This window comes from Rhododendron vialii, chromosome 5a, assembly GCF_030253575.1.
Source record: "Rhododendron vialii isolate Sample 1 chromosome 5a, ASM3025357v1".
NCBI lineage: Eukaryota > Viridiplantae > Streptophyta > Magnoliopsida > Ericales > Ericaceae > Rhododendron > Rhododendron vialii.
Genome location: NC_080561.1, coordinates 25,214,682 through 25,237,586, shown reverse-complemented (window position 1 = coordinate 25,237,586; position 22,905 = coordinate 25,214,682). Strand labels below are relative to the sequence as shown.

Sequence of the window (22,905 nt, the reverse complement as noted above, 5' to 3'; positions counted from 1 at the left end):
AACTTATTAAAATAAAAAAATATGCAATATAGATCTTATTTGATGTATATATCGATAAGATCTATCAAACTTTATAAAAAAATCCTAATAATTATTTTCGTAAATTCATTATTTTTAAATTTAAAAATATATTATTATTTTTATATATTTATTTGAGAAATTGAAACGGAGATTCGAATCCACCCCGGAAATAGAGTAGTAATACAGTAGTAAATTATTCCAACACAAGGGCCACATGCCATTAATCACTCACTGGCCAACTTTGCTGTATTCGCATGCATCCAACGATCAGAATCCAGCCACCTGTACGAAACCAATCTACCAATCCAAAATTTGGATTTGCCGCGCTCAAGTCAAACCATTGCATAGCTTCGGAATTTGTCATTTCCACGAAACCCAAAACTCCCGACCCGAACCAGCGGCCCCCACATCATTAAACACACACTCTCTCTCTCTCTCTCATCCGAACCTACCCAGGCCTGTTTCTGGCTCAGACATCTAGCGTAATTACTGCTAATCCCCTGTCATCACCCCCACCGTATCTCTCCCCCCCTTCGTTTCTCATCCGTCCGATTACGCGAAACGCAGAGAAGAGATGCGTCTTCGTAGGTGAATCCGACGGCCGCCGTTCGACTTCGATTCTTTTTAATGTACCTACCTTGGTTTGTGAACCTTCTAGCGTTGATTGCAGTTCTGTACAGTGTGCTACAGTGGTCGTGAATTCAAAACACGCGCAGGGTATGTCATTTTCCCCTCTCTCTCTAGAACTACGTATGCTTACGCATGTTTTTCTTGTGATTTACCGGCACTGATGTGTTGCAACTAGATTTGGGCTCTCTCTCTCTCTCTCTCTCTCTCTCTCTCCAAGTTTGAGGGTACTACTAGATTTGAACTTTTGTTTTCTATACTGTGTCAACTGTTTTTGAATTTTGTGATTCAGATCGATTTTTCTTTCTTCTAAACCCTCTTCAAGTACAAGGTTTTTTTTGTTTGTTTGAAATAAAAAATGTTTCGATAAATCGGAGTAATCTCTAGCTCATTCCACAGCCTTTTTCACGCCTTTTCGTGAGGTGAGGTGTTCCATGGACAAATCGCTTGATCTTTCGATCTTGAGATAGCAAGCCTTACCGAGACAAGTCTATTAACAAACCCTTGAGTTCTCTCCAAGTTTAAGTTGAGAGTATACCCCCCACCCCCCCCCTTCTGCGTTTGAAATTTGAATTTCACTGAAGAATCGTCAAAACCTTAATAAAATACTCCGTACTAGTTACAGCGTTTCAAATTTCCTTCTTCTAACTTTCTTGAATATTACAATCTCCACGTTGCAGAGGGATGTGGGCTTAGCTTTCGCTACAAGAGCAGTGGCGACGACTCGGTTTTGGGCCTGATACGGTGCATCAAGCACACCACGGCAAGTCAGAAGAAACTTTGATCCATCTCGACTGCTTCGAAAAGTGATTACTTTGATTACAGAGAAGTGATGTCCACGAGTTCGGAGAGGCCGAGAGAGGTCGATCCGTTGCTGAAGGATCTGAGCGAGAAGAAGCAGAACTTCCGGCGGAACGTTGTGTCGCTGGCGGCGGAGCTCAAGGACGTCCGCGGCCGCCTCGCCTCCCAGGAGCAGACTTTTGCTCGCGAAACCCTAACTAGACAGGCATGTTTGAAGCCCCTCAAATCCTCTATACCGAGAAATTGGTTTACCTCTGAGCTGGTGTATTTTGCGTCGTTAGGTTGTGTGAATTTTTTTTGTGTTTTAAAATTTTTATGTGATCCAAAGGCAGGAAATGCATCAGTATAGAGGTAAAAAGAATTGAACTCCGTTAGGAGTTATTTTGTTTTTGTTGATAAGCATGTGTTTTTGTTTGTATGAGTGTGTGTAATTGGGAAAAGAAATCATTTCCACTTTTTGTTCTTGTCTATAAGGTAGTGCTGTTTGTGGGACCATCTAATTATTATTGGGGTTTTTTTTTTCTTGGCAGGAAGCAGAGGCTAAGGCTAAGAACATGGAGGAGGAGATATCTAGATTACACAAGAGCTTAGAGGAGAGAAATGGGCAGGTTCAAGCATCAGCATCTACAGCTGAGAAGGTACCCATTTTCCTAGTTTTCCCCTGTTTTGATATGTGTATTTCAATTGAAAGGGTTTGGACATAGGTGTCTACTTCAATTGAAAGGGCAGGTTCAAGGATCTTATGTTTAGCTACAGGTGGTTTGTGTTACTAAAAGATTATATTTTGTTAGGATCCTTGAATAACTACAATCCTTAGCATGAAAGATTTCATATTAAAGTCTAAGAGATAGTTATTTGAAATCCATAAAGCTCCCAAACTCAATTTTAAAATCTATATGTTAGACATGACATACATCTGATATAAATTTAAGCCATTCTCATCATGAATAGTAATGATGTATCCCTTTGTTTGAAATCTACATGTATCCAAACGGAAGCCTTCGCTTCTTTAGGTACCCTTCTGCTAAAGTTCTTATTTTTTAAGTACTTATTTTCTGCTTTACGAGACAGGTCATTCTCTCACAATACATCACTTTTAATTTCAAAAAATAAGTACTTATTTCAAAAATCTAATAAGTACTTATTTTAGTTAGTGGAACACACCAATTGATGTTTATGAAATTCTGGTTTGATCTGATGAATCTGTTTGATTAGTTCCGTAATTAAAGTTTTAGGGTCTCTTTGCATTTGTTGATCTTGTTGAGTTTTGTGTTTACAGCGATTTTCCGTTTTTAAGTCTTTAGTGTCTATAGTTTATTGAGCACGTCTGTTCCTCAACTTTTGGGCTCCTTTTTCTTATTTGTTTACTGGCCTAGTGAGTATATAGTATCCAACTACCCAAGTATGATGAAGCGTATTATTGTTTCTCTTTCTGATTTGAATGGTTCAAAAACTGTTCTTTATTTTTGGTTATAGTCAGAAGACAGAGAACATAGAAATTAACAAAACCAAAGCCAATCTATCTGCAGCTGTATTCCAGCTTTTTATTTTTATTTTTATTTTTATGCGGTTTACTCTGTGAAGTATATTTCTTCTTTTAAAATACAAAAATTCTATGATTCTGTGTTTATACATGAACTTTATTTTTCCTGTAACTATATACCTGTTAATGATAGTTATATATGCAGTATTCGTGTTGTAAATTTATATCTTTTCTTTCGATACATGCATTTTTTCCCCTTTGGTTGGAACTTCTTGTAATGTAAAAAGTTGTTATCATATTGAAGAGATAGTTTGGGATGATTTTAATTCTTTTCAAAGCTGAAAAAAGGTGGGGTAAAGATTTGTCCCAGCACTGTATGAGAACTAGTTTGGTAAATACACATATAAAGGAATATTCCTTGGTTAAATATGAATTAGATAAGAGAAAAATCGGCTGGGCTTGTAGGAATCTGATGGTTGCTTGATCGAATGAGGTTACTAGATGATGAATTCTCCTTAAACTTATTACTGTTTGGTTTTGCCTTATTAACAAGTAGAAGGGTGTCTGGCACTAAGGTGAATGTCTTTCAGAGTTTTCGGCAATTAGTGCCCAGCCTTAATTTTTCTGTTTTCAATTAAAGGTTCTTATGAATATGGCAATTTAGTTAAATTTTACGATACTATCAAATTGGGACAAAGTCCACTTTGGCCTCCTGTGGTTTGGTTCATGCCCCGGTGGTTCAAAAGTGGGTACATAACCTACCTGTGGCTTGTAAAAATGAGCAGGTTCATTGACCCATTTCTGTCCATTTTAACGCCAAGTGTGAAACAAATGCATTTTAAGCGTGTGAGGCATTGGGATATATAGATTTAAGACGATTTTGCCCTCAGATGTCTAAAAAACCCACTCTCTCATCTCTTCTCCATTTCTTCCGCTGCACCACCCTCCTCCATTGAAACCGACAATCTCCTCCGTCCATACTTAAACCGTGCTCCCCTCCATCTCTATGTGTGGCCATTAGTCTCCAAAAAACGTTGACCCACCGAGATCACCACATGTTTCCACCATTTTTTCCGGCGAACTCCATAGTCTCCGGCAAACCTTTAGCACCACCACATATCCAAATGGCACCCAACACCACTGCCTCCACCCAGTCCCAAGATCCTCAACTTACCACGGTGGACTTGCTGGAAATAGCACAAAAAGGCCGTCGGAAAGACACCACCAGTCGCTGGAAGGCTGACTCACTGATCGATCGAGAGGGGGCGTTTTCGAGGATTGTTCCCGTAGTTTTGTTGAACTCGGGCGGTGGTGGTGAGAGGAGGGAGAGAATTGAGAAGAAAGAAGAGGGCAAAACCCAAAGTGTGTAAAATTGTATACAACTATACAAGGGCATATTAGACATTTCGTCGTTTCCATTAACGGCATAAGCACTGAACCCCCTTTTACAAACCATAGGTAGGTTATGTGCCCATTTTTGAACCATATGGGGGAACCACACATGGCTCAAACCATAGGGGGTCAAAGTGGACCTTGAGGACAAAATAACCAATGGAGTATCTTTTGCGGGCAAAATCTTTGGTACAGGAACTGATAAATATTGTACTTCGTTGTCTGTCTTGGTTACCCACCGTCATTATTACGTAATGGTGAAAGGATATGATAAATCCCAAAGAAGAAATTTTAAGGGGACAGTGAACCTCTTAGTTTATGCCTACTCCTTAGCAAATGTTATCTTCAAAAACCTGTTTACTGAAGATTGTTAACAGTCTGAAACTCAAATCAGAGTTTTTAGAAATACTTTTTCTGGGAACATTTTGTACCAATTAGCATGCTGCACAGAAATCTATTACTGCCGTTTACACCTTGACACCCTTCAAATGGTGGTGTGAAGGGCAACATAACACAGTTGCTTCATGCTTTAACACTTGAATATACAGCACATCAGTGAAGTTAAAACCACTTCTGAACTTGACTTTCACAGTGATTGCATATCAATTGAACACTGAAAGAGTGGAGTGTAATCTCTTAACAAATATGGAGAATCTAAAGATTGTGTATAGTGAACTCAAAGGAAGACCAAATGAAATGACTTTATGTGGACTTCTCAATAATTTAACCTTTTGGGATGTTATTGGTTATCTAATGAGCATGATAATTTGTCGATCAATAAGGAAATGTGTTTTACGGAATCCATTAATTGAGTGGTGTACTTCTAACATTTCTGAAGGTTGCGGTTCTTAGTTTCCAAATCATAAGGAGCCCTACTGTTTTCTTTTTGCCGATCAAAAAAACATAAGGAGACGTACTGTCTTCCAACTTCTTCACATTTCTGTTGCATTATCAATCAGGGCCGTGGATAAAATGGATTCTATCTGCACGTTTCTGAACTCTAGAATACATTTTGTCCCTTCGTAACCATAAAACTTCTTCTACAAGTGAATCCCCTGGAATCTTAAACATCAGTTATGGTTTGTAAATTTCATTTGGTAATGCAATCTTCGTTGTCCTCTTCTGGATTGAACAAAGAACATCGAAAGAATTCATCTTATTTGAATATACTCCTTTTGAACATCAGAATATATATGGCTTATAGAGATACACAGTAATAACATGGTTTGAGTTATTCAGAATTTGAAATCGCCTGTTGCTTGGGCTTATGAGCTGATGGATCTCAGTCCTATATTTGTTGTATGCTCCCGCTGTCCAGTTTTGTTTGTCTATCTTCAATAGTCGTGCCTTTGATCGAATTAACAAATAATGTGTTTTCTTGTAATATTTGAAATTCTTTTAACTCAATCAAAAGAGTGCATTGGGATCACATGATTAATTGTTCAATAAAACTACATCTTTGTTGATCTGTTTGATGGTAGGACCAACGAGCAAACAAACATCACGGGAACTGTATGTGTTTTTTGTTGGGTTTATATTATTAATGTGCATGTAATTTTTAAAAAGTGTAAGACTTGGTTAATAATAGATTCTCCATATTGTTGATCCTGAATGTAATTTAATTAATTTAATGCAGCATCTCAGGGAGCTGGATGATATGAGATCACAGCTTTCAGCCACTAAAGCAACTGCAGATGCAAGTGCTGCATCAGCTCAATCAGCCCAACTTCAGTGTTTAGCGTTGTTGAAGGAATTAGATGAAAAAAACACTTCTCTAAAAGAGCATGAGGTTCGTGTGAATAGACTGGGAGAGCAATTAGATCTTCTGCAAAAAGATCTTCAAGTAAGGGAATTCTCACAAAAGCAACTAAAAGATGACGTCTTAAGAATTGAACATGATATCATGCAAGCAATAGCCAAAGCTGGAGCAAGCAAAGATTGTGAACTAAGGAAAATACTAGATGAGATTTCTCCAAAAAACTTTGAAAATATCAATAAGCTTCTGACTGTAAAGGATGAAGAAATAGCCAAATTGAGAGATGAACTAAGGATTATGTCTGCTCATTGGAAGATCAAAACTAAGGAATTGGAATCACAGGTATATTCTGGTTTTTGTTGCTTAGTATCTCCTCTTGGTTCTCTCGAGGGTCGAGACCAAGATCTGGGTTCATTTTGTCCTTAATAAACATTGTTCTGGTTTATTAGGAGATTTTGATATGTTTTTTCGTGTCTTAATAGCTGGAGAAGCATAAGAGAGCAGATCAGGAGTTAAAAAAGAGGGTTTTAAAGTTGGAGTTTTGCCTCCAGGAAGCTCGTGCTCAGACAAGAAAACTCCAAAGGGTAATCTCTCTCATCCTACATAGTGTGGTTTTTTTTTTTTTTTGATGTTTTATCTGAGATTTATGCAAGATGTTCGATGCTTCAGATGCATTTATTCGTATTCGTTTGCCGTTGGGGTTGGCCCAATGCTAATTTTACACTAGCACCGAAAACATTCAAATTGTACATGGCAAGAAACTCTTTAACAAGTTGTCCTCCGTAGCGTTAAATTGTGCAATTAGCTCATTTCTGTGAAATTTTTTGTTCCCCATCAAGCGAAAAGGTCGATGATCTGAGTGTTTTGAAGAGCAAAACAAACTGCCAAAACCCCCCCCCCCAAAAGGGGAATGGAATATTGTTTAAAGTGCATTTATTCTTTTGCCGTTGGGGTTGGCCCAATGCTAATTTTGCACTAGCACCGAAAACATTCAAATTGTACATGGCAAGAAACTCTTTAACAAGTTGTCCTCCGTAGTGTTAAATTGTGCAATTAGCTCATTTCTGTGAAAATTTTGGTTCCCCATCAAGCGAAAAGGTCGATGATCTGAGTGTTTTGAAAAGCAAAACAAACTGCCAAAACCCCCCAAAAAGGGGAATGGAATATTGTTTTAAGTGAATGATGTTCAACGGTTCTAGCCCAATGAAGATGATCTGCTTGATTATGCATAACCCAGATAACCCAGAGTGTGAAACTCGAGCAATATTTAGTATGTTTATTCACTGCTTAAGAGACTGAGATCTCAATACATTGCATCATGTTTTTCGCTCATGTATACTGTCTCGTTTTATCCTATGAAACAGATGGGTGAGCGGCGTGACAAAGCTCTGAAAGAACTCAGGGATCAGCTAGCAACAAAGCAACATGGCGGAGATTGGGGTAGCGAGAAACAGAATTTCTGGGAAAGCTCTGGTTTCAAAGTTGTGGTTTCAATGTCGATGCTCATCTTGGTCTTGTTTTCAAAGCGGTAAGAAGCGATGCTTCGGATGTAGTCAATGCAGGAGATTTAGGAGAGAGCTGTAGATGTTTTTTGGTTAGAAATATTAGTCTGGGGGCCTTTTCCTTGTTAATATATATATATATATATATATATATATATATATATATCACAGCTGTTCTTGGATACTCTTTGGTTGTCATTCATTGAGTGACAACAATTTCATTTTTTTTAATCCGCGCAACAATTTCATTAGTAATCACAAGGATAATAGTTTAGTAAATCAATCTCTTTTTTTAATCATATCTTTTAGTTTGTGGTAACATTACCTGCAAAGCATGATAATGACCTGCCCTTTCACAATTTTATGTCATGATATGTCACTACTTATTTCCTTGTGGAAAAAACTTCATTAAACTATCTTTCTTGCAAGTGGGTGCGCCTGCCCCACAATCCCGTGTTTTAATATTGGTTGTACCACAAGATTATTGGTGAAGTATCTGGTTGTAATGGAATCTATTACGGAGTACTTGGCATCGTAAGTTGAATTGAGAGGGGTCTCTCTTAATACTTCTTTGCAGGAAGTTTCTGTGAATTGATTTTAGGTTGAGGTTCTCCAAAAATCTTTCATAATATTAGAGCTATGTTTTGGATAACTTTAGCTCACGTGGTCAACTCTCTGTCCGAATCAACCGCTTCACCTCATCAATCCATGCCTTCACTTGCATCCGGTTGCGAGTGAATGGAAGTGTTGGATTTTTTCTAATATTTGCTTACTTAAGCCATCCAAAGTTGACTAATATAATATAGATGCTATGTAACCTATAATTTCAACCCTCGAAGAATTCCAACGAAACATTTATTTCTGCCTCAAAACAAGGCAAGGTAACAATGTGGCTGCAACCTTTTTATCAACTTAGGGGAAATTATGTTAAACCCCCCTGAACTGTCACCCGGTGGCACTTTGTCCCCTTTAAATTTCAACACTTAGGCCTCGTTTGATAAATGATAAGCACCCGATAATGCAATGTAGGGTGCGCTAAATCTCTAGATTAGTTTAAGTTAATCCTTTAATTTGTTGCTTTTAATTACTTTTGCTCGTAAGGTAGTTTAGTTTCGTTTTGTAGAGAAATTGTTCAATACAGGAGAGTTAAAGCATTAAAGCATACCAAAGTCATTCAAAGACCCGAAGGTGACTTGTCGGCTCGAGAAGGGCAAGCCAAGGAGCAAGAACCAAGTGTTGGAGATAGGCCATCGGCATCGGTAGAAGGGAATTCATCCAATCGGTACCGAGCCTTCATTAATGATGGCCATTAGTTGCTCGGCATCGATAGGAGTTAATTTCTTCAATCGGTACCGAGCCTTCATCAGCGGCAGCCGTCAGCAGCTCGGCATCGGTAGACCAGGCCAGCATCCATCGATACTGAGACCCTTTCAACAGCAGCTTAAGGCATTCTCCATCGGTACCGAGGACTTAGGAGGGGCATTTTCAAGGTTTCCTGGAGAATATTCCATGCGCGTACCTTGGAGTATATAAAAGACGTGATGTCACATTGTACAAAGGATGGGATTGCATAATTTTAGATCTAGAATTAGATTTGCTTATTTCTTGGTGTTCTTCATTTTTCCAGCACTTACTTTTTAATTTTCAGCCTTTATTAGTTTAGTTTTGCTATTATTTCGTTCATTAAAGTTGTAGCCGCTACTCCGATCTATCATTTAATCTAGTTTTCTTCTAGTGTTGTTATTTCAAATATGCTAGCTAGATTTTTGCTTGCTCTTATCTTTTTAAATATGTGTGAGTAGTTTTCCAAGGTTAGGTCATGGGGTGATTAGTACCTCATGACTTGAGTAAAAATTACATTTTTCACTAATAAAATTTGAATCTTTGGTTCGAAAATCGATGTGTAGTTCGGATTTATTTGTCAAATTGCTAAGGTGTTAACCTCCTTGATCATGTGTAGGTAAGAGTGAGCCTACTTACCACACATGATGCTTGGAGCTCTGTCGCTCGAGGTGTTTGCTAAATAAATTCTAGAGTTAGCTTGGTAATCGAACCATTTTATTTTCTGGGTTAAGAACCTTAGTTGAGTATCTTAAACCGTGTAATCGGGTGGAAAATGTAGTTTTACTTGAGCCGTGGGTGTTAAGATCTCCTAGACCTAACCTACTTTTTATCCTAATTAATTCGCTTTTAATTTAGCCTTTTACTTTCCACTGCATACGTAAAACAAAGTTGGCCGTCTTCCGGATTATTGTGCTTCAATTGGATACTTATACCCTACGCTTGGGGTGATCTTATTTGATATATCGGCGAACGAAACAATAACAATGATAGATAGATGAGATTCATAAGGAGATGAGATTATGATTGAGATTGAGATTGAGATTGATAATGAGAATGGATTGATAATGAGGAGGAATTGATAACGAGTATGTTTGTTTAAGATGTGATTATTAATATCGTGTTTGTTTCACATGGGATATGATTGGATTGATATTACAAATTTCCATTTTTTCCCTTATCCAATCCTATCCCATGCGAAACAATCACGATATTAATAATCCCCATCATCTAATCCCATTTCAAACAAACATACTCATTATCAATCAAAATCCTAATCCCATCCATCTATCACTGTTATCAAATGAGGCCTTGACCTTCTTGAACTATTATTTGACTTTGATCTAAGACCTTTCGTTTGCCATCCGTAACGGTTTGGGATGGAAAATTTCCATTTGCCGTCAAATTTGAAACCAAAGTACTATATTGCCCTCCTATAAATGAAACAACGCCTGTCCAAACACTCAAAGTCTACTCTCTCTCTCTCTCTCGTACACATCTTCTCAATTCCAACTCTTTCTCTCAATCATTTTCTCCGACAAACTCTACAATACATCAAATTTTATAGGAGACAGGGGGCAAGAACTTGGAAGGGAAGAAGATGTTCGTACAAGTCCGGGGATGGAAAAAGATTTCTATGAACACAACTTTCGTCGACGATTCCGAAGGTTAACAAATTAGGCTTCGATTTGCTTTGCTTAAAATTCTTACAGGCGTCGAACGCTTCAACGACTATTGATTCACTGCAAGAGTTCAACAAGGGGATGGCAACGACTGTTTGGATGCCCAAATTGGTACCGAAATTCTTTGCTATTGACTTCTCTCTGACATATAGATGGTGCTCTGTATGTTGGAGAAGTTGGAGCAGAGGAGGTGGTTGACAATGGTGGGGTTAGCGGTGCAGACGCCGTGGGAGAGGCTAAGGAAGCCGTTGACTTGGATGGTGATGGATGGGTGGGTGGAAGTGGTGGCGGTTGTGGAGGAAGGATATGAGGTTGCTGAGGATGGGGTAGGATTGGGGTTTTATGGTGGCCATGGAGGAAAACTTCTCATTATATGTATGTACTAGCGCATGCCCGTGCCACCCAAAGAATCCGGCATTATAACTGGCTTTGAATGTCTTTACTCTTTAGCAAGGTGTGGGCAACTGCCCATGCCTAAGGGGACACACACCCACATAACTTGATCCCAACGCAAACCAATTTCTAATTAGTGGGGACTACATTGACTAATCTATAAGTCAACAGCTCCATCAAGAGTCAATCACACTTGAAACAAAATAAACTATAAACGATGTCATCTTGGTCTAAACTTAATGTGATTGCATGTCCAACAAATCATATACAATAGAAATTACAAAATCAGACTCTGTACCAGTGAGCGGCCCATCTTTGTCCACTAACTTATAAAAATACAGTCAACCGTAAACATTTCAAACCCCAATTCATCATGAATTACATCGAATCCTCTATAAGATTCTCACCAATTCTAACCCACTTCAACCCATTCATATCCCTATCCACTTATTACCAAAATCAAATCCTCTATTCTCATCTCCCTTTAGCAAGGAGGACCGAACCCCATTGCATGTGATCCTCATGCACCTGCCCACCTCAATCGCCATATTTTTCCATAACTCTCCCATGCAGTTTCTACCATCCGCAACACCAAGTTTCTATCATCCGCAACACCAACCCCTGCTTCATATAAACCTGATAAAAGCAAATTAACAAAACTATGAATATCATCAAAACAAATTTTTTTTGTCCCACCTCATATCAATTCAATGCAACATTAAAAAACCAAAAAATGACACAATTTTCAATTGAAATTGGAATACCTAAAAGAAGCTGGAATAGAAATCATGTTGGTAATGAAACTAATGAGAGAAAAATTTATGTTTACCATAGTAGTTTATACTCCATCCACAACTCGTCACTTCATATACTTGTCTCGTATTATTGATTCTTGAATGAAGTTTCCAAATTGAAACATTCAATACTTGCGTAGACATTTACCTTCAAGAGAAAGAATTCCATGACCTGATGACAGTACCCACAAAATGGCACACACCAAAACAGCCTAGTTGCATGCGATTACACATATACTCCCTCCGTTCGAATTTAATAGTCCCTTGTTCAATTCTAACTGGATAAAAAATGAGTTATATCTTTAAATTGATAATGAATTTTATATCTAATATTGATCTTGTTTGATAGATCTCAATTAGTTTTATAAGACAATGTTTTCAAAATTATTTAAAACATTATAGATTACAAGATATAATCGATTGAAAAATGATACGAACTCTCAAAAATGACTATTAAATCCGGACGGAGGGAGTATTTAAGAAAAAGTATAAGAGGAAAAATAACAACAAAGCCAATTCCGTATGGTAATTGAACACGCAGAAGGCAAGTGGAGAGAGGAGGATGCCTGTTTGGTTAGCCGTTTTTCACATTCTTATTAACCCAATTTTGTGTTTTGAGTGTTTGGGTAGTTCATTCTAGAATCCATTCTATGGGAATGAGTTCATCGATTTTGCAATTCTAGGCAAGAAGTAAGAAAGAGGCCTGGAGGTCCTTTTTGACTTCTTATTTTTGACTTTTTCTATTTTGGTTAATAAAAAGACGTTCAGAATGTATTCTGTAGATATCTCCAAAACACTATTTATGTGGTGAAAGGATTGGAACTTGAAGCCAATACAGAAAATCATTTAGGAATGTACTCCATTTGCATTTCTGTGGACTTCTTGGAACATGAGGAATGCAAATGTCTTTGAAAATGTCAATCCAGATTGGGAGTCAGAACTTAGAACTCATAAAAATAAGGGTTGGCTTTTGGGTAAGAACAAAATGTGGGATGAATGATTACTCTCCGGATGATTTTGTGCACAGACTGAGAAGCATTGTGGGATAAGTTAGGGCTGCTACCACTCTGTCTGTGGGTGTGGGTGTGTAGTGTCCTATCTCACAAGTCTTTGTGGGTTATGAGTTTGTCTGCTCAAAGAATTAAGGGAGTTGGAAGAGTGATTTTTTGTTAGCGATGTCTATATCACTGGGGGAGGGCCTGTGTTTTTTGTTCCTATGGGGTGGGGGGTTGGTAATGTCATGGGTGTCCATATCTTGTGTCGGTCTGTCAAAGTTAGGGGCTGTCCATATCTTGTGTTTGTCTACTTACTTAGTTTATTTGTGTTTTGGCTGCATATCTCTCGTAAGCTATATTTAATATAGGGGAAAAAACTGAAATAGTCCCTGTAGTTAAGTGTTTGCGTCAATTTGGTCCCTATAGTTGTAATTGGCTCGATTTACACTCTGTACTTTCCATTTTGTTCCAATTTGGTCAAATTACTAACTTCCGTTAATCCGCCGTTAGTCCTTTAAACAGCAAAATCATATGGCCCCCTTTTTTGGGGGTTAAAACAGACCCGTTCGGCATTTTTTTTATCCTTATTCAAATTTTTTCCGTATTTGTTAGTTTTTCGTCAATTTTTTGGGGGTTATTGCATCATCATACGAGAGAAATCTAAAAAGTAAAAAATTATGATCGAAATTCAATTTTTTTTCAATAAAGATGAAAAAATTGGCTTAGGTTTATTTTTCAACATTCCTAGTCAAGAATCAGTGCATGGGCCAAGTGTAGGAAAATGAATGGAATGACATGGCCCTATTTTATGTAACCACTTGGGCGGTTAAGTTAGGTTTATTGTAACCTAGTTGAGTGGTTTGTTATGTCTATGTGTTAGTTTATGACTTGCTAAATTTGGAACTGAGTTTATGTAATATTCTGACTTTTGAACATGGTTCTTTATCATATTTTGACTTTTGGATCTATATCATGTTGTGACTTTTAGACATGGTTCTATATGCATTTTTAGTACTATGTAGAAAAATAAGGTATCTTAGTATTTGTCCACAAGTTGAATAGGTAGACAATACCAGTTGTTAATTATGATACCTCATGACTGATAATGAAAATGATGAATTTAAGGGCAATTTTTTGCAGAAAACTATAACCAAATTTCTTCTCAGGTGCCTCCTTATCAATGGAGAATGGAAGAATGAACTATGTTTTGGTTTAGAGGTATGTTAGGGCAAGAGGAGAATGAGTAACCCTGTTCAACTAAATAAGCTAACTGGCTTATTTTTTTGTCTTTATTCAAATATTTTTCGTATTTGTTAGTTTTTCGTCATTTTTTTGGAGATTATTGCATCATTATGGCAAGAGGAATCTAAAAAGTAAAAAATTACGATCGAAACCTAATTTTTTTGAATAAAGACAAAAATAAGCCAATAAGTCAATTTTTTCGTCTTTATTCAAAAAAAATTGAATTTCGATCATAATTTTTTACTTTTTAGATTTCTCTCGTCATGAGGATGCAATAACCCCAAAAAAACTAACAAATACGAATTTTTTTTGAATAAGGATAAAAAAAAAAAAGCCAGTTGGCTTATTTAGCGGAACGGGTCTATTTTAACCCAAAAAAAAGGGACCATATGATTTTGCTGTTTAAAGGACTAACGGCGGACTAACGGAAGTTAGTAATTGGACCAAATTGGAACAAAATGGAAAGTACAGAGTGTAAATCGAGTCAATTATAACTACAGGGACCAAATTGACACAAATATTTAACTACAGGGACTATTTCAGTTTTTCCCCCTTCAATATATATGTTGGTATGCTGGTATTTTTGAAGGAATAATATTTCTGTTGAATGTTGATGCAGTTTTAACTACTGACGGGGAGAAACAATTTATATTGACATGGTCAACTTTGCTGCATATGCATTTGCTGCCATTTCACATGAGCTGTTTAGGGTGCGATGTCATCACATATTACAATAACTTGATGCTGTTGATATGATTCTCATGAGCTATTGTTGTTGTTCTTAGATGCTTCGGCTACGTATTTGGAGTTTCAAATGACGATTTCAATCAAAATTTTTTGATCGGCAATAATGATGATGTCAATCTTAATGAAGGGTTGAGGCTTGAGGATGCCTTTTGTAACTATAGGCTGGGCTTTTGCTTTGTAGTAATGATCTCTCTTGATGTATTACCCCATTTGGGCCTGTTCTTATGTGGGATTTATTTTTTATTTTTTTGAACAAATCCCACATAAGAACTAGTGTGGTGGAAGCATCGGGAATGAACAAAAAAGTTTCCAGGTTTTGGTTGGAATAATTTTGAGGAAAAAAATGGCCTATATTGAAACAAAAGGTGATAGGGGTTCAAACGATTGGTCTACTTTTTGGGAAATATAATTTGCAAAAGGGGTAATATACCTTGGGCGCGAAGTATTTGTATTATAAACTGCAAACTGTAATCTAGCACATAGTCAAAATCAAAAAACCCATGGTGAAATGTTGAAAAAAGTCCTATTCAACTCAACCTAGATAGAAATCATCTATAATTATGACAAATAAAATGCATGATCCTTTTATCTATCTCCATAAAGCCAAGATCAATGAAGCTTTAGAACCACTGCCAACATCAATTGAATACTACTTATGCATTCATGATCATCTATGCTACCAAGTTAACCGTGTGAAATTACCCACGCCATAAACATGAAATTTATTTAGACAACTAAGGGAGTACTGTCAATCACATCTTACAGGGTGTCTGCTTATACACTCGTTTCTACACTTGTTTTTGTATGAACTTGCTGCACTTGAGGGGTGATAATATCCTTTAAAACTGGAGTCTCCGATATAGGTTCATTTTGTGCTATGCAGATCTATTTCTATCTTTGAATGGTGACAATAGTGCATGGCAAAAGGATATGTTGTATGAGCATATACCTTATCTACTGAATAAAGATGATTATGAGAGAGTTTGCCTTGTACCAAAAAGAATTATTAGCTTTTTCATCCTTTGTTGTGCTAATTTAGAAGCTTCCTATGGTTATGTAAAATTTGTGGTTATTGCTCTTGATGTGTTTTCACTGGGAGCTAAGTATAGGGACTTGCTTGGTGTTCAGGTGGGCCTTAACAAGGAGGAATTGGACCCATCAATCGAAAGACCGACAGTCAATTTTGGAAAACCTTTGGTATTGCTTTGCATTGTTGGCTGCAAAAATCTCTTTTTCATTTTTTACATTTCTCATAATTCTTGTGAGAATAATCTTGAATGAACAAAAACAGGTGCCAGATTATGCTCTATCATTTGTCCGTGGGACATCAACCAAGTATGTGTATTTGTATTCATAGATTCTGAGGATATTATGTTAGTTTTCCATGTTTTGTGACATACCAGATAAATAATTCAGGCTGTTTGGTCTCTTGTGGTGGGATAAATTTGTGCATCCTGTAGTAACAAGAGCAGAACCTCGGAGGTTTAGGAAGAATAAAACGTTGTGCCCTAAGTGGGTTACACACAATAACAAGGTCTTTAGACGGGTAATTCGACAACAAAACTAATCCATTGCACGAGGTTACCAATCGGATATCCATATGAGGGAAGTAGATTTTAGTACTGAATTTCATTCAGGCGATGCGGTAACCTGAAATAGGGGGATCGTGGAGTTGGAAGATTTCGAAGTGAGAGGAGGAGGAGGAGGAGTTATCATTATCATTATTGTTAATGTTATTACTATTACTGTTGTCTGTTGCAGTAGAAGATGAGACTGAGAAGAGACCTTGAGAGATGCAATTTGGCAAAGCAGGGTTCCCGAATGATGTTTCACTAGACCTTGCATACTCACTTGAGTAGACGATGTGAGGGGTTGGGTTGCAGCGGTGATGGCGACCTGAGGACAGGAAGTGGTGGTGCAGCGGCGGCGAGGGGAGGTGGAAGAGGGGTAAACTCAAGATCTTCTCTCTTTCTCACGGAATCTCACCAAAAATGGTGAGAAACGAAATTGGGGTTTTAAGGGGTTCAGCTCTCCCACGATTTCTCCCCCTCTCCCACCTTTTGGTCATCCAAACGTGTAAGAGAGTTCCCTCTCTCTTAGTTTCTTTTCTTTTCTCCCCAACGCCCTCGAACCAAACAAGCTGCCAAGCAGCTCGAGAGCTCGGCTCGTTTAGTAAACGCGTCAAGCTCGAGTTCTTGGCTCGTTCAACAAAAGCTCGACTCGTTAAGGGAGGCTCGGCTAAATTAAAGAGACTCATTTAGTAAATAACTAAGCTCGGTTCATTAAGGGTACGGCTCATTAAGGCTCGAGCCGAGCTTAAGCTCAAATTTTTTTCTTATTTAGTAAACGAGCCGAGTTTGAGCTCTGTTCGGCTCGTTTGCAACCCTATCACTTAACACACATGAGTAACTAGTAATGAGGCCTGTTGGGAGGTAAATGGTGGGATTGTGCATTTTGAATTTTCATATTCTGGGAGCCCAAGACGAAAATGCATTATTATTTGAACCACACAACATAGAGAATGCGTCAATAGCTCTTGAATTCTGATTATCTTGTTAGTACTATCATATTTTTCTATCGACGAAAAGACTAAATTACCCTGATCTTTTAAGAAAATTTTACACACATTATAATATCATGTTAAATAACCAATGACAACATGATAAAAAAATTAATTTGTTGCAAAATTTATTATACATATAGTATCTCCCAAATACTGTACATATTCATAATTAATTACTCCTAACCACAATCCAAAAAGATTCACAATCCATAGTACAAAAAAGAAAAAGAAAAAAAGACTACTCCCAAATGCTCCCTTAAGAGCACTTTTTATATTCTAAATCGTAAATGGTAGACTAATTTTTAATTTTATTTTAATAAGAACTTGTAAAAGTGTTTGAATAATATGCGCAAATTTGAACTTTAGTTATCCACAAGAGGTTGGACTAGCATTGAACGGGATTTATGGGTGCTTGCCCTGATTTTAATTGGCTCCTTGCTAATGTGTAGAGACCCGTATTTTCAACAAAAAAAAAAAAAATCGTTTAAAGGTTTATTAATGTTAGACTGTCGAGTAAATGTGAAATTTGTTGAATTTATTTGATTTGGGGTCAATGTGATAGGATTAAAAATGGAGGGAGTGCAAGTGTGGTTGGTGTGTGTGTCCTAGTATATATATGTGTGTGTGTGAGGGTGTAGAGAAAAAAAAAATCCCCAACTCTCTTTCTCTCCTCCCGATCTCTCTCTCTCGGCTTCTCTCGTTCTCTCTCTCTCTCACACTCGAACACCCCAAAATACCTCGAACCCACCTCAATCCGCCGCAAAGTTCTCGCATTCAAGTGTTATAGAGCTTGGAAATTCGTGGGTTTGAGCTCGGAGAAGAGTATTCGGATGATTCGGAGTTTTCGGAGCTAGGGCTTGCTTGGTTGGGCTTGGATTTCGTTCTTCGACTTCGAGGTAGGGATTTCTCACAACTATTATATGTTTATGTGTTGATTTGGTGTTTGAATCGCACCCTAGATCATTGGTTTTGTTGTTGGAATTGTTCTGGTGAAATCTGAAAATCGTGCACTGAAAACCCAAGTCCTACCGGTAGGAGTTTTGGCCCTACCGGTAGAAACGCTGTCCAGTAGAGTCATTTTCGTGAAATTGTGGTCTCCTACCGGTAGGAAAATGTGTCCTACCGGTAGGAAATGAAAAATTCAGCATTTTGGCAAAACTTCGGAAGGGCATAACTTTTTCATCCGAACTTCGTTTTGGGTAAATTTTATACCGAAATTCATGTGCCGGAAGTCTACTTTCCAATGGTGGTGGTCTCACATCCAAATTCTTAATCAATAAGATTTGGTAGCCAAAATAAGATAGATATGTTCGTAGATGTTGGAAAATCCTTTTCCTTAGAATCGTTTGGGTGAGACATGGATATTCTTAGGTTCTCCTAAGTACTTAATTGAGTGGTTTGACGAGGCTAGTGGTATACTAGGCTTTATGGTGGTCGTTGGGTTCCGTATGAGTCTTATGACACCGAAACGAGGGTTTAGAGAATATAAGGAATATAGGTGGGCGAAGGTTATATGTGTTGACATACGATGTGAAAAACGAACACGTAGAACACTCTTTTGAGTTAAACAACGCTAGGCGTGGACACGCGAGACATTTCTTTGTGTTTGATATGTGGTATACCTCTTGCGTAACTTATACGATTTTACGAGTTGCAAGGTGAAAATCTATGAATCGTTGTGAGAGAATATCCTTTGATATGTGAATGCTTATATGAAGAATGAATGGTGTAATGATTATGAGTTGAATGAAGTCGGATTATCCTTATTACTATTACAACTACTACCTCTTGTGAATAAGTCTTCGTTGTGAAATCATTATATGTGATTGAGATGAATGGTTGAGTGGTGAGGTGTGTTGGAGGAATTGTGGTACGGTGACTTATGCTACGTGATGTGATTTAGTTCCTTTAGTGAGGAAGGTATTTGTAGGGAGTAGCGGGACTCCATGAATAGCCCGGAAGGAGCACTTGTTTACGCCATGTGATGTGGGATTGCAAAGGTGATATATATATGAGTAAACGTAAGGGTTTATTTGATGAATATACGAGAGAAGTGATTGGTTGCTGAGACAACACCATAGAGTCATGTATCAACAGGTCTTTCTCTTTAAACATGTGACGTTATGACTAAAGCGAAGTCGAGGAGCGGATAGAGTATTCGGAATAGGGTGTTATGGTTAGCCTATAGTCTTGATGTATAGTCACGGAACTTCATTTATGTCGTCGATATTGGGACAATCACTAATCATGTTTTGTTTCTACTTTGAGATACCTTACCTTGTCCCCGTTATTCATTCTACCTGTCATCCCATTTGCATATAATGGTTGTGTAGATTTCTCTGCTGGGCTAGTGTAGCTCAACCTATCATTTTTCAGGTATGAACCCGGAGCAGTAACATAGAGCGAAGTGCATGCATTCAAGTGATATTCTCGAAAGAGGTGGTAAAAGAGACCTATGGACATTTTGATAAAATGCATTTTTTTGGGAATGTAATGGAACCTATTTTTTTTTATGATGTAATATATTCAAACTCTTGGAGTTGGATCTGTAATTTAATGATTAGGACATGGTGAAATCTTTTGGTGTATTATGTAAGATATCGTGAGGAGTTTTATTTACAAAAAAACTATCTTTATTTATGTTAAAAATCGAGGGCATGACAACTTGGTATCAGAGCATAAGTTTAGAATACCTCGAGACCGTGGGGAGACTTTGAGTCTCATGGGTTCAAAAAAAAAATATTATTGCATTGTGACATGACTTATGTGCTATTGAGTGATTGATATGTATCCAACTATGTGGCATTGCATTTATGTTACCGTATAATGGCGTAGAGTTGTTAGATGGGATTGGTGGAGTTGGAGATTCGCAGTGTATTCCTTTGTTGATGATCTTTTCATTGTTTCTTTGTAGTGAGATGCCTCCAAGACCTGAGAATAGGCGGGGTAGGATTGGGAATCCGAGAATGGGGGCAGGACAGAATCAGCTTGCTAGGGATATTGTAGCGGCACTTGCGGCAGCTAATCTTTTGCAACCACCTCCTAGGGATAACGCGGACAGTCGGGCCATAGTAGCCATGAGAGAATTTAGCCGTAGAAATCCACCTCAGTTTGATGGGGAGAGTAGCGATCCCCTTGTGGCCGACCATTGGCTTTCACAAATTCGTAAGATCTTCAATGCCCTTAAGATTACGGAGGACGACCTACGGGTGAGTATAGTAGCTTGTCAACTTATCGGTGAGGCGAACGAGTGGTGGGAATCTGTTTTAGGAGTAAGGAGAGATGCTAGGAGGGCGGCTGGAGTTGCAAATCAGGAAATTGAGCCGGTTGAGGAAAGTTTGACATGGGCTAAATTTGAGACACTTTTTGAAAACCAATATTTTCCAGAGTCGTATCGCGAACAGCTTAGAAACCAATTCGAAAGGTTAGATCAAGGTGACATGACCGTTTCAGAATATGCCACTAGGTTCCAAAACTTGTCCCGTTTTGCGCCAGAGTTAGTTGCAACCGATGGTAGGAAATGTAGGCGTTTTGAGAAAGGGTTATGTCTGTCTATCAAGAAGTTTGTGGTAGGTCAACGAATTGAAAGGTTTTCTGACATTATCGAGTGTGCTAGAAGTATTGAGTATACGGAGGAAATACCAGAGGAGGCGAAAGTGCGGGAGTCGAGGAAACAAACCATTAGCAAGAACATATCTATAGAAACATCTGGGAGCCAAGGCAGGAAGAGACAAAGAGATCAATTTTGGTCCACCTCGGGCCAGCATAGTTCAGAACCACCTAATCTTTCCAGAACGTCAGGAGTTCCGTCGGGATCAACAATTGTGTGTTATCGATGCCGCCAGTCGGGCCATCGTGCAGTAGACTGTCCTCAGGAGAAGGAATATCATGGTCAGAGACCACCTCGGGTTTGCTATCGATGTCGTCATCCGGGGCACTTAGCGGTAGATTGTCCACAATCGACAAGCAGAGGGAGCGTACAAAGACCCACGGGGTCGGGTCATGCGTCTCATACCGCGTTGCAAGGTAACGTGAATTTATATGTTATGTTGAGATTACTTATGCGTATACAAAGTGCTTAATTGCCAAATGATTGTTATTATGAAGTGTATGGTCTATTCTAGTGTTGGATAGCATTGCAGAGTTGTCTCTATGAACTTGTCTGATAAAATCTAAGTGTTGTGACAACTAGACTAATGGGATGAAAATACTCAAAATTGATAAAATGAATAGAAATCGTGCAAGGTCTTGTGGGATTGAAATGAACTAAATTACTATTGGGCTTCTTAGAGCCACGAGTTATGAAGTTTGGGCACTAAGTGAGCCCGTGGTTGTATTGGGTACTGTGTGAACCCGTGATGGTATTGGGCACTGTGTGAGCCTGTGGTATTTTGGGCACTATGTGAGCCTGTTGTCATATAGGGCACTGTGTGAGCCCGTAGTGTGCTGGGTACTATGTGAGCCCGTACTATATTGGGCACTGTGTGAGCCTGTGGTATTTTGGGCACTATGTGAGCCTGTTGTCATATAGGGCACTATGTGAGCCCGTAGTGTGCTGGGTACTATGTGAGCCCGTACTATATTGGGCACTGTGTGAGCCTGTGGTATTTTGGGCACTATGTGAGCCTGTTGTCATATAGGGCACTATGTGAGCCCGTAGTGTGTTGGGTACTATGTGAGCCCGTACTATATTGGGTACTGTGTGAACCCATTGTATTGGGCACTATGTGAGCCCGTGGTCGTATTGGGTACTGTGTGAGCCCGTTGATGCGTAGATGTGTTCGATGATGTGTAAACCATTAATTCGTACAGTGGGTTTGCAACTGGTTAGTCTATTATGGTAATTGTATATGAAATCGGTTGCTGTTTAGTTTTAATCTACATGCTTGACTTGTAATGTAAGCTTAGCGTGTGGAATTTGCTTTTGGAACACGATACTGGATAGATGATGATGTGCGTATAGGTACTTGCTACGTGTTAAATAGATGATCGATAGGAAGTGTTTGAATGGGGTGACCCAAAGCTCGTAGTTAGATGTAACGTTACGTGATGCTTGAAATCTCTAATCTTAACTCCTTATTTTGTTATACCTTATGATTTGATGATTTTTTTTGCATGCCTTTCACTTTATAGATTATGGTCTTATTGAGATTTTCAATAGCCTAATTAATCCTTCGTGAGATATTGAATAAGTAAGACTACATGGATGTTGTGGACATATGCCGAACATGAATTGAATTCTTTACTTGGAGCGCCGCGTAAATATAGTGAAATGTGTGGAGTGGTGGGTCTTGGTTTAGAAAGTTGTTACACTTACGGATGTACATATTTTGAACTCAAAAATTTTCGGAAAGGGATAATGCTTGGTGAAAATTGAATCTTTGCATAGTTCATTTTCAAAATTATAACGGTATAGATCATTTTCAAAAATGATAACGGTATAGACTTGGAGTCGGCTACATCATAGTCCATTTCCATGTTGACAAAATTGTCATTATTTTCAAATGACCAAGTGAGCTGTTCGTAATTAATTGTTGATAATGTCGTTCCGAAATGAACATTTCCT

The 22,905-nt window shown here is 38.3% G+C and overlaps 1 protein-coding gene across 2 annotated transcripts; it reads left to right on the top strand.

Annotated features, from left to right (window-relative positions):
• The first annotated feature begins 492 nt into the window (after positions 1-492).
• On the top strand, positions 493-7,881 carry LOC131326745 (nuclear envelope-associated protein 2-like). Of its 2 annotated transcripts, XM_058359611.1 has the most exons (6): positions 493-738; positions 1,329-1,654; positions 1,980-2,087; positions 5,961-6,422; positions 6,563-6,664; positions 7,445-7,881. In XM_058359611.1, the coding sequence occupies exons 2-6, from the start codon at positions 1,481-1,483 to the stop codon at positions 7,610-7,612; spliced, it is 1,014 nt and encodes a 337-aa protein (XP_058215594.1). In that variant the 5' UTR covers positions 493-738; positions 1,329-1,480; the 3' UTR covers positions 7,613-7,881. The 2 variants fall into 2 exon arrangements, with proteins under 2 accessions (XP_058215594.1, XP_058215595.1); XM_058359612.1 differs by lacking the exon at positions 493-738 and having other exon boundaries at positions 1,331-1,658; positions 1,984-2,087.
• The last annotated feature ends 15,024 nt before the right edge of the window (positions 7,882-22,905 follow it).

Excerpts from the sequence above, each read along its gene's own strand:
- LOC131326745 (XM_058359611.1), top strand. The coding sequence starts at position 1,481 with ATGTCCACGAGTTCGGAGAGGCCGAGAGAGGTCGATCCGTTGCTGAAG. Across the intron at positions 1,655-1,979 it reads GCGAAACCCTAACTAGACAG|GAAGCAGAGGCTAAGGCTAA; the intron begins GCATGTTTGAAG and ends TTTTCTTGGCAG. Across the intron at positions 6,423-6,562 it reads CTAAGGAATTGGAATCACAG|CTGGAGAAGCATAAGAGAGC; the intron begins GTATATTCTGGT and ends GTGTCTTAATAG.